The sequence below is a fragment of the Coregonus clupeaformis genome, chromosome 2, assembly GCF_020615455.1.
Source record: "Coregonus clupeaformis isolate EN_2021a chromosome 2, ASM2061545v1, whole genome shotgun sequence".
Taxonomy (NCBI): domain Eukaryota; kingdom Metazoa; phylum Chordata; class Actinopteri; order Salmoniformes; family Salmonidae; genus Coregonus; species Coregonus clupeaformis.
Genome location: NC_059193.1, coordinates 31,349,742 through 31,362,562, shown reverse-complemented (window position 1 = coordinate 31,362,562; position 12,821 = coordinate 31,349,742). Strand labels below are relative to the sequence as shown.

General features: G+C 43.5%; 1 protein-coding gene across 2 annotated transcripts in view; it reads right to left on the bottom strand.

Annotated features, from left to right (window-relative positions):
• Positions 1-8,970: 8,970 nt before the first annotated feature.
• Positions 8,971-12,821, bottom strand: part of LOC121534377 (E3 ubiquitin-protein ligase RNF130) — a 73,592-nt gene continuing 69,741 nt past the window's right edge. For both annotated transcript variants that reach the window (XM_041841031.2, XM_041841033.1), the window contains exon 9: positions 8,971-10,244. In XM_041841031.2, the coding sequence (XP_041696965.1) occupies positions 10,135-10,244 (110 nt within the window). In that variant the 3' untranslated portion in view covers positions 8,971-10,134. The remainder of the gene's footprint in view (positions 10,245-12,821) is intronic.

Genomic DNA, 12,821 nt, shown 5'->3' with positions numbered 1-12,821 from the left:
GGCGGAACAACCCTTCATCGTTTGGACGGATCATAAGAATCTGGCTTACCTCCAGTCAGCGAAGCAGCTCAACCCCCGTCAAGCCAGGTGGGCACTATTTTTTGGGAGATTCAATTTTTCTCTGTCTTACCGTCCTGGGTCACGCAACGTCAAGCCTGACGCCCTGTCTCGTGTTCATTCGGCTGTTGATACTGGTAGTAACCCTGAACCCATTTTGCCTCCTACCTGCAGTATTGCAGTCATCACATGTGACATCGAGGGGATTGTTAGACAGGCTCAACATCATCAAGCTGACCCTGGGAGGGGTCCTCCTAACCGGATGTTTGTCCCTGAGTCTGCTCGCTCCCAGGTACTTCAGTGGGCTCACTCGTCTCCCCTTACCTGTCACCCTGGAGTTTCGCGGACCCTTGACTTTGTGCGACGGAAGTTCTGGTGGGCCACGATGGAGGCGGACACTCGAGCCTTCATTGCTGCTTGTACGGTATGTGCACGAAGTAAAAACTCCACCCAGGCCAGCGCTGGTCATCTACGACCTCTACCTATACCCAGCCGGCCCTGGTCGCATATCGCTATGGATTTTGTCACTGGACTTCCCCCTCATCTGGTAAGACTGTCATTCTTACGGTGATTGATCGTTTTTCTAAGTTCGCTCATTTTTTGGCCCTACCTAAACTGCCCACTGCCAGAGAGACGGCGGATATTTTGGTTGAACATGTGTTCCGCTCTCATGGTCTACCCACGGATATTGTCTCTGACAGGGGTCCCCAGTTTGTCTCCCAGGTGTGGAAAGCTTTCTGTAAAGCTTTGGGCATTACATCCAGCCTGTCCTCTGGATATCACCCCCAGACCAACGGGCAAGCCGAGAGAGCGAACCAGGAGATGGAGACCGCACTTCGCTGTGTCACTGGGTCTAACCCTGGGTCATGGAGCTCCATGCTCCCCTGGGTGGAATATGCTCATAACACCTTGACTAACGCTTCCTCTGGTTTGTCTCCTTTTCTGTGTGCTCTGGGTTATCAACCTCCCCTGTTCCCTTCCCAAGAGAGGGAACTTGCGGTACCCTCGGTGCAGTCCCACATGCGCCGCTGCTTCAAGGTCTGGAGGAAGGCCAGGGTAGCTCTGTCCCGAGCTTCGGCGTACATGCAGAGGCAAGCCAACCGTCACCGGTCCCAGGCTCCCGGTTACTCTCCTGGTCAAGAGGTATGGCTGAAGTCACGGGACCTTCCATTGAAGGTGGAGTCTAAGAAGATGGCGCCTCGTTTTATAGGACCGTTCAAGATACTGTCTATTGTTAACCCCTGCGCGGTTAAGCTACAGCTTCCTGCCTCCCTACGGGTTCATTCCACCTTTCATGTTTCCCAGATTAAGCCTGTGTCGGTTAGCCCTTTGTGCCCGCCTCTCGTCCCCCTCCTCCGCCCAAGATCGTGGGTGGGGGTCCGGTCTACACTGTCCGGCGACTTCTGGATGTTCGCCGCCGAGGTCGTGGTTTCCAGTACCTGGTGGATTGGGAGGGTTATGGTCCCGAGGAACGTTCCTGGGTGCCCAGGAGCTTCATTGTGGATCCTGATCTGGTCCGAGAGTTTCATAGGTTACATCCCGATAAACCCCGTCGGCCGCCAGGTGGCGTCCGTAGAGGGGGGGGTACTGTTAGGCCTACTGCTGATAGGTAGCTCTCTCTGCTCTCTCCCTCCCCTCTGTCTGTCCTTGATTGCAGGAGTGAAGTCTGGTGTGCGGGAGTCAGGGTTCCAGCTGCAGCTCATTCACCATATCACCTCAGCCTTTAAGACCCGGTCAAACTTACCACTCATCGTCAGATCATAGTCAAGACGACCATGTTAGTCTCGCTGCCGACTCAACCTGGTTATTTTTGCTCTTTGTGTTTTTGGTCTGTTCTATTTACTTTTTCTCCTGTGCCACAGATATTTGGAACCTGACTCCTGCCTCCGCTTCACTCCTGCCACCACCATCCTGCTCTCCATTACCGGACCTCTCTTTTGGACTCACCACGGACACTAGGACATTACGGTACCACACCTGCCCTGATCTGGATCTGTTACCCTCCCTGTACCTGGACTTGCTCTTCCCATATATTTGGAAACCTGGACTTTGAACATTGTAAATAAACCTGTTAACTTCTCTGGCTTGGTGTACTTGTCTGCATTTGGGTTCTTATCCAGTTAAATCATAACAGAAACATCAGTATAGATGGACAAACATGCTTTGTTTAATTCCAGTGGCAGGTCATTGGTAAAAATAGAACAGAGTAGAAGGCCTACAGAGCTGACCTGTGGTACACCACACTTTACATGTTAGACATTAGAGAAGCTTCCATTAAAGAAAACCCTCTGAGTTCTATTAGATAGATACAGTAGCTCTGAATCCACAATATGGCAGAGGTTGAAAAGCCATAACACATATGTTTTCTCAACAACAGGTTATGGCCAATAATATCAAAGGCTGCACTGATATCTAACAGTACAGCTCCCACAATCTTCTTATTATCTATTTCTTTCAACCAGTAATTTGTGTCTGTGCAGTACATGTTGTGTGTCATTCTCTATAAGCATGCTGAAAGTCTGTTGTTAATTTGTTTACAGAGAAATAGCATTGTATTTCATCAAACACAATTTTTTCCAACAGTTTGCTAAGAGCTGGCAGCAAGCGGATAGGTCTGCTGTTAGAACCAGTAAAGACCGCTTTAACACTCTTGGGTAGCGGAATGACTTTGGCTTCCCTCCAGGCCTGAGGACAAAGACTTTCCTCTAGGCTCAGATTAAAGGTATGACAGATAGGAGTGGCTATAGAGTCAGCTACCATCCTCAGTAGCTTTCCATCTAAAGTGTCAATGCCAGGATGTTTGTCATTATTGATCGATAACAATATTCTTCCAACTCTCCCAGACGAACTTTACAAAATTCCAACTTGCAATGCTTTTCTTTCATTATTAGTTTTTTTATGCATGAGTACAATGAGTTTAGTCACATAATTTCTCAATTTGCAGTAAGTCAGATGTGCAGCCAGATTCATTAGCCACTCTTTTTGCCCCATCTCTTTCAACCCTAGTTTTTCAATTCCTCATCAATCAATGGAGCCTTATCAGTTGCTGTGTCTGGATGCTCCTTATTAATCACATCAGACCAACAAATATGTTTAACATCATCCACATAAAATATTTTGTATGATCTCTTATACACTATTTTAGGCCCAGCTTTTGGATCTTTGGCTTTCTTGGATATAGCCACTATATTTTGATCACTGCATCCAATGGGTACGGATACAGCTTTAGAACAAAGTTCTACAGTATTAGTAAAAATGTGATCAATACATGTGGATGATCTTGTTCCTGTAGTGTTTGTGAACACCCTGGTAGGTTGATTAATAACCTGAACCAGATTACAGGCACTGTTTACAGAGAGAAGCTTCTTCTTGAGCGGACAGCCTGATGAAAACCAGTCAATATTCAGGTCCGCAAGAAAGTAGACCTCTCTGTTTACATCACATACACTATCAAGCATTTCAAACATATTATTTAGATACTGACTGTTCTTCTCTAAGCATTACAGGGATATGGCTCTGAATATATACAGCAACCAGTGGCGGTCAGTGCCTTTTAAGATGTGGGAGGATGATATTTTATCTTCATGAGCATAGCCTTATTTCTATTACAGCATATTGGATGACTGTCATTTATATTCCATTCACCCAGCTCAATGTAAAATCGATAGGTTTAGTTTACTACATGATACTCTAATTTTCCCTATACCCATCATGAGGTTGCTACAACCTATGAATGAAAGTTTACAACGTTCGTGCACACAGGTCGAGAGCAACATTTGAGGTGACAGACAGTAACACATTCAATACTGCCTTTCAGACTCTTGGCTGCATCTAGCTGATCTAGGGTGTAATCATTAGTCCAACAGTTGCAAACTAGAGTTTCTATTGGACAAATTCAGGTATGTTTATCCCCGTTTCATTCCGTTTGCTTCCGTTTAAGAAACGTTTTTCAACAGAATTGGCAGATTGAAACACCCCTGAGCACATGTAAACACAGTTCACTTTCATAGCAGCCATGTTGTATTCCTTCTCGCATCTACGTGCTCTCCTCCTCTCACCTTTTCCCTTCACTTGTGGACTTCAATGCACAACATATCAGCTGTATGTGACCAGGCGAAAAAAACTTTCCAAGCCAAACCATATCATAACCGCTATACACAGCCTACACCGTTATCACTATATTAGCTAAAGTAACGTCATAGTCAACATAGCTAATAGAATTAACGCGTTAGTAAACCCGCTACAATCATGCAGTACAGTGTAAAGTCAGTAAGCAGTTTGGCGGGCCCCGGTGGCAATAAATTAGTAAAACCAAAAGCTTACCTTGACTTGGAAGAGTTCCAGTGTTGTGCTGTATAGTCATAGCCAGCTAGCTAACATAGCATCCCTCTGTTTGAGCTGGGTGTTTGAGTTGGCTAAACTAGCTAGCTGCATTTGCTAGCTAAGTAAGTGAAATATCTCTCTCTCTTGTTTCTCCTTCATTTTTTAATAAATTAATTTGTTCAAAATTGTTCAACTATTGTCTTTCTCTCTCTGAGTCAGCTACTCACCACATTTTATGCACTGCAGTGCTAGCTAGCTGTAGCTTATGCTTTCAGTACTAGATTAATTCTCTGATTCTCTTTGATTGGGTGGACAACATGTCAGTTCATGCTGCAAGAGCGCTGATAGGTTGGAGTACGTCCTCCGGAAGCTGTCATAATTACTGTGTAAGTCTATGGAAGGGGGTGAGAACCATGAGCCTCCTAGGTTTTGTATTGAAGTCAATGTACCCAGAGGAAGACGGAAGCTAGCTGTCCTGCGGCTACACCACGGTGCTACCCTACAGAGTGCTGTTGAGGATACTGTAGACATTGCAAAACAATGTGTTTTAATCAATTATTTGGTGACGTTAATATATTTACTATAGTTTTATCTAAAAATGATAACTTTTAAATGTTTCACTATTTTTATATTTTTATTTTTATGAACTTCACTGAGGATGGTCTTCCCCTTCCTCCTCTGAGGAGCCTCCACTGACAGCAACACCTCCCCCATAAGCATTCCAGACATGGCAGAACGCAGGGAAGATTGAAAACAACAACAAACAGCAGGGATCTAGACAGCCACAAGCCCGGGACAATCCGCAGTCCCATCCACAATGTCTAACCGCGTCTTGGGCTGCGTTCAAGCCCTCAAGAAAATATATAGAGCCGAATATATATTGATAAAAGTCACCTTGTCCGAGAGAGATTTACATGGTTATCAAAACGTCACGCCAGGGTAAGCCTACACGAAACACAGTCCTTATTTTAAGTGGTTCTAAAATCCCCTATGGGAAAAATGAATGGTGGAAAAACGATTGGAACTATTTCCCTGTTTGATTGCTATGTGTATTATGACACCTCCCCCACTGTGGGGTTCTATAGGGGATCATGGCTAGAAACAGTGGCGACCCGTCACTCAGGTCAGGTGGGGAAGAGCCCCACCTATTTTGAGCCCCACCTGTTTAGCTAAGAAAATATAATATATATACATGTATATATAAAAAAAAATGTGTGCCTGTTTTGCATGTTATTTTGGCATTAATACATGTCACATATCAGTTTGAAAACAATGTAAAAAATAAATAAACAAATAATTGAGTTAATAAAGCCGCATACAAACTTGGTCTCTTTTTTGCTGTCTTGAGTAAGGCAGCTCCAAAATGGATGTGTTTCAGTCCAGCTCAGTGCTTTGTGGTGGTGGGGCAGCCAGCAGAAAATACGGAGCGTAGGGGTTGGTAATGTTCTCTAGTTGCGTCGTGATTGGCTCAGTGTTCGGTCACTCATGGGGACACTACATCACCGCAAAATCTATGGGTAGTGCTCGAAAATTCAAGCCCCTTGGGTGCTGCCACAGAGTTACATTAGAAGTGCCCATCCAAGAAGGCTCAAGGTCATTGACCACAGATAAAATGACGTCAAATCACGTTATATCTACAGTAGCTTTGATTGGACTGATCATGTCAACATCATAGTTTCAAAATCTTAGCTAGCAAGCTAGCAGTCATCATAATGAATTAAGTCAACAATCTACTGGCAAATCCTTTTCAATCCTTGTCATATGTAGAGAAATAATGAAGAAAAATTATAGATAAAACGTAAACATTACACAACAAGTTGGAAATCTCAAATTCAACAACGAGTGGTTTGGAAGGAATCATTGGCTAACTGCAAGCATTGCAAAGCAATCACTAGCCTGCTATTCAGTGGAGTGGGAGTGTGGTCCAAGTCTAGGTTTAAGGGTCTCTTTTCCAAGCTTAAAAGGATAAACATTCAACATTGGCCATGCTGTCAATCCAGCATGACTTCTGTCGCGCTCAAAACAACTGGAAACTCTGAACTGGGAAATCTCAGACTTCAGTGAGTCAAGACAACTGGGAACTCTGAAAAAAACGAGCTCAGACTGGGAAAATACGTTTTGAACGGTCATCCAACTTGGATTTGGAAGTTGGGAACTCTGGCCTCTTTCTAGAGCTCCGACCTGAAGATCACTGATGTCATCATGATTCAACCTTGTTTTTTTGAGCTCCCAGTTGTCTTGAAAGCACCATCAATCCAGAGAATGCCAGACCTTGATGTCAAAGTTTGATGACAAAATTTGGCCACGAAGGACCGCCGCGCCACCTTCCTGTTCAAGTGAGCACAGCACAACAAAGTGAGTCCAAAAAAGTATTGTATGCTGCTGCATAAATGATGTAATATGCCAGGGAGATATGTATACTGTAGCTAAGAAAGTAATACTAAGTGTATGTTGTGTAGTAAGCTGTTAGTAGCCCATGTGCCTCACCCAAATAATTTGGTTCCTTTTCCACTGTTCATGGTGCACATGTAGCCTATTGCCTTTTTTAGAGTAATGTAATCATTGAATATTGTAAGAGCTTTCATTGTCTGCTTATATGCACCCTTTATTTATCATACGGTTCTGACTTGGTGTACAGGGAGAATACTGTAAGAATGGCCCATGTTCTGAATTCTGTACATTTCAAAAGTGCTGAACAAATAGTTATATTGACTACGTCCGTCCTAGCTCGCTCATTAATGTCTTAATCGAAATTACGGATTGCCTCTTATCGCTCGTTGTCCCGTTATGCCATAGTTTGTACATCTCAATTGTCAGTAGAAACCACATTTGTTTAAGCAAGTCAGCCATATCAGCTATGTATTTTTTTAATGCAGTAAATTAGTCTAAATGAACTGTTTCGCTGCCAGACAAGGCTCCGCTGATAGCCAGGTGTAGCAGTGGTAAAGTGTTGGGACTGCTGTTGGGACTCTGCTGTCGAGACAGCTTTATGTAGGCCCTAACAGTTTGTGGGCACTGTTTGTCACCGTTATAGTGCAATTAATGTATTGTTTAGTGTTGTGTTGCGTAGTGGCTTTGCTGGCATGCATCTAAACATTTTATTTTATTTTTGCCCCATCAAGATTTACAGCCTAAAATTGCCACTGGCTAGAAAGATAACAGCTTTTGTCAAATTGACATCAAAAGTACCGTATATATATATTTTTTACATTTTAGCTAACCCGAACCCTTTTCCTAACCTTAACCTAATTCTCTTAACTTGGACACGGTTTCCCAAAAGCATATTAAGGCTAAATTAATTTTAGAACCATTAGAACCTATGTTCATTATCCTAACCTGCTGCATAAATTCTCCTACCCTGCTACGATAATTCTAATCTGACAAAAAACAGAGCCTTTCTAGTCAAAACCTAGAGCATCTCCAAAAGTCAATAGACATCACCTGGCCAATAAATGCCCATAAACGTAACCCCTGTCGAGGTCAAAATCAGCATTGTCCACGCAACTGGCCTTTGTTTTCCTATCTTTCACCACCACTTACTTTTTATGTTAACATTTTCATGTGGCACGTGGGCTCTAGCCAACAGGCTACAGTGCGGGTAGACTAGTCTACATAATGAGATTATTATGGATAAGAGCGAGAATACTTTTCTTTGTCAAGCATCGATCATCATCATGTCACCAGAATCAGACCATCGATAATTATTGAAAATGAGCATCAAGACCAACCCTCGATATTTATTGGAAAGGAGCATCAAGATCACGTGCACTTCACCGCTCTGTGAAGTTCATAAGTTATTTCCTCTGTAGCCAAATAAACTGCATTTTTTCCCGAGTGGTAGTGGGAGGACCACACACCATATCATCGCGACTCCAAGTTTACTTCGATATGATGGTTATTATATCAATATTTGCGCATAAAGGCTTTGCACTGCCATTTCTCGCATAATACATTTTATCCACACAAAAAGTTCCCACCTTGTCGAACGAACAAATGATCTGTCGGCATTTATAAAATGTTACTGAAACTTCCTGTTTCCATCACAGCTGTCGCTATTTTTTAAATACAGTATGACTTTACTTGCACAAAAACTGTGGATGGAAATGTGGTTATTGAGCCCTATAAGACAATTCAGGTGTGGTGACTCTTTTGACAAGCATATTTTGCATTAGGCTATTTAGTGAATGAAGAGTTTCCTCATACAAACAGTGTAGTAATTATGCAGTAATTAATGTTATTGCACAGTGGAATTAGGGGACTTCTACCAAAACAGGAGTCTTCCATGGTCTTTGTTCCAAGCGCAGCGATGGGCTCTGAGTTATAAGAAGATGTATTGCTGGACTGGAATAAAGACCTGCACACCCTGTAGATCCCCAGGCCCAAGTCAAAGAGCCAAGATCCTCTTCAAATGGGTAACGTTTAACCAACAACCCTCTGAAATGTTTTGTCGTGCAAGGCTTTCACCACCCAAAAAACATTTTAGAATCTTCTCCAAACTCCAGCTGAAAGGTTCATGACATTTGGCTGCATTTCAGTTAGAAGTGCACACATTGGAACGGGGACACAGAACGGGGCAACACAATCAACAGGTCGTAGGCAATAATTACACTTTTAATGGTGAGGCAATATTGTATGTAACACAGTGACCAGAAACTGTGACACACACTCACCTCCCCGCGTCACATCGATCACCATCATCATCTCAAATATCAGATGCAAAGACTAGAACACAAAGGGACAACAAGAACAGAGGACAAAGCCTTCCACCTGAGCATGTACAAGATTGAGAAAGGAAAACAAACTGCTTTAAGAGGCCACTTTAGAGATATATAATGTATATAGATTGTATATATGTAAATATATATATACATACATATACACACTAGGTCCCCCTCACTGGGGGGCTGATTAGTACACGCTGTGGGTATTTCATAGGCTTTTTTAAATACACGTTCAAATTTCATTTTTTTTTTTATACAGAGACACATTGCTTTTGCTACAGGGAAGTAACACTGCTTGTCACAGAGTTTAGAACGTCACATAGCTGCATGTCCATTGTTCCACTGGTCTTATTCTTGCACCAGTCACTGGCCATATAGAGGAAGAGAGAGGGCATGTCTGGACATGGCCCACAAGTCAAAATGTCCTCTCCACTGTCCTTTAGGTAGCATAGTAAATACAACAGAGCCAACTGGTCCACCAGGGAAGAAACAGTCTGCTTTTCTATTGCTGCCTTCACAAAGAAAGATCCAAAGAAAGCTAAATAAAATGACGGTTTGCTAATCATATATAGCTTACAGATGTATTGTAGGATGCTGAAAGTAGGCTACACTGAAACCCGTTGTTTCTTTTTTCTAGCTCGTTTCAAATGGACGATACACCGAGATACTGCAAAGTAAGACTAGAAAGGGTTAATTCCCCACTACCGCATCTAGAAACAGATTTCAAAGAGTCTCTCAGGAGAAAAACATTTTTCTAAATGAAAGTGTAAAAGAAAGGAGGAGAGAGGATGAGTATTTCCCCTCTTCTTTTTGACAGGTAATAATAGTACATTCTGCATTGGAAGAAAGTCTTTGATGTTATCATGTCATTGTCGATGTTCCACAGGTTAGTCAAGGTTGTCGTCTAAGTTGTTGAGCCGCCCGTGGCCCTCCCTAACCCCTCCCACACACACACACAAAGGCTCGCCGGTGTGCAGGAAGGTACAAGGCCATCCGTCCCTTAGACTGGGGGTCGAAACCACGGCGACGACCCTCACGACTTGTTGTCATCGTAGAGGTCGAGCGATGCCTGGATGTCGGGAAGCTCCATCTCACAGACCACACTGCGCGGGGACAGGGAGTTCCGGTTGAAGAAGTGGCCACCTGCAAAGGAACATGGGAAAATGTCAATGTCAGTGACACCAAGAAATATTACATATCATCTGCCAGTAAGATACTTACACTACATGGCCAAAAGTACGTGGACAACCCTTCAAATTAGTGGATTCAGCCACACCCATTGCTGACAGGTGTATATAATCCAGCACACATTCATGCAATCTCCATAGACAAACATAGGCAGTAGAATGGCCTATACTGAAGAGCTCAGTGACTTTCAACATGACACTGTCATAGGATGCCACCTTTCCAGCAAGTCAGTTCGTCAGATTTCTTCCCTGCTAGAGCTGCCCCGGTCAACTGTAAGTGCTGTTATTGTGAAGTGGAAACGTCTAGGAGCAACAATGGCTCAGCCGCGAAGTGGTAGGCCACACAAGTTCACAGAACGGGACCGCTGAGTGCTGAAATGCGTAGCACTCAAAAATCGTCTGTCCTCGGTTGCAACACTCACTACAGTTCCAAACTGCCTATGGAAGCAACGTCAGCACAATAACTGTTAGTCGGGAGCTTCATGAAATGGGTTTCCATGACCGAGCAGCCGCACACAAGCCTAAAATCACCATGCGCATTGCCAAGCGTCGGCTGGAGTGGTGTAAAGCTCGCCGCAATTGGAATCTGGAGCAGTGGAAACGCATTCTCTGGAGTGATGAATCACGCTTCCACATCTGGCAGTGCGACGGACTAATCTGGGTTTGGCGGATGCCAGGAGAACGCTACTTGCCCGAATGCATAATGCCAACTGTAAAGTTTGGAGGAGGAATAATGGTATGGGGCTGTTTTTCATGGTTCGGGCTAGGCACCTTAGTTCCAGTGAAGGGAAATATTAACGCTACAGCATACAATGACATTGTAGACGAATCTGTGCTTCCAACTTTGTGGCAACAGTTTGGAGAAGGCCCTTTCCTTTTTCAGCATGACAATGCCCCCTGTGCACAAAGAGAGGTCCATACAGAAATGGTTTGTCGAGATCAGTGTGGAAGAACTTGACTGACCTGCACAGAGCCCTTACCTCAACCCCGTTGAACACCTTTGGGATGAATTAGAACGCAGACTGCGAGCCAGGCCTAATCGCCCAACATCAGTGCCTGACCTCACTAATACTCTTGTGGCTGAATGGAAGCAAGTCCCCGCAGCAATGTTCCAACATCTAGTGGAAAGCCTTCCCAGAAGAGTGGAGGCTGTTATAGCAACAAAGGGGGGACCAACTCCATATTAATGCCCATTATTTTGCAATGAGATGTTCGACGAACAGGTGTCCACATGCTTTTGGCCATGTAGTGTATCTAGAAAAGCTGATGCCTAGCACCATAAACAAACAACAAATAAAAATGTATAGTTATTCATACTTGATCATTTCATCTTTAGCATCTGTAAACCTCATTACAGGAGTCACTGGGATTGGACACCATCATGGACATTTGCAGTTGAGTAAAAGTGTGAGTGTGTGACATGCTGAGGTCAAACCGTGACATTGTGAATCCTCAATGATCCTCAAACTGCTATACAACCTCAAGTCAAGAGAGCGATACATGGAAGATCACCTGGACCACCTTTTGAATCATAGTAATCATCAATATCATTCATACCTCAATAAGATCTAAGCAGTGTTATGTGAAGGTTTGTGGCCTGACGATTCTGATGTGTGAGGTTAGACATGTAATGTAATAGCTAAGAAATAGTGCCATCTTCTGGGGATAGTATTGCATTACTGCCAAATATACACAACGTACAAAACATTAGGAACACAAGTTATTTCCATGACATAGACTGACCAGTGAAAGCTATCATCCCTTATTGATGTCACTTGTTAAATCCACTTCAAATCAGTGTAGATAAAGGGGAGGAGACAGGTTAAAGAAGGATTTTTAAGCCTTGAGACAATTGAGACATGGATTCTGTATGTGTGCCATTCAGAGGGTGAATGGGCAAGACAAAATATGTAAGTGCTTTTGAATGGGGGGTATGGTAGTAGGTGCCAGGCACACCGGCTTGAGTGTGTCAAGAACTGCAACACTGCTGGGTTTTTCACGCTCAACAGTTTCCCATGTGTATCATGAATGGTCCACAACCCAAAGGACATCCAGCCAATTTGACACAACTGTGGGAAGCATTGGCGTCAACATGGGCCAGCATACCTGTGGAATGCTTTCGACACCTTGTAGAGTCCATGCCCTAACGAATTGAGGCTGTTCTGAGGGTAAAAGGGGGTGCAACTCAATATTAAGGTCTTCCAAATGTTTTGTACACTCAGTCATGGTCACATATGAGCACAGAAGAACCTTAAACTTCAACTTTCTGTAGGGAGGTGTGTGTGTGTCTGTCTGGTTTAGGTGCACAAGAATAATGGGTGTCTTTCAATAAATATAGTAACACACACACAGCTTTGTTTTTGTGAAATTCCAGGACTTTTTGGAGTGTAAAAAAGTTTGACCATTAAAAATCCTATTTTCCCTAACCCCTTAAACTTAACCCAAAATCTAACCCCAAAACCCAAAACCTAACCCTTCAGCTTAAAATAGCATTTGAACAAGTTCAGGACATTCGGGTGAAATGTTAGGACAT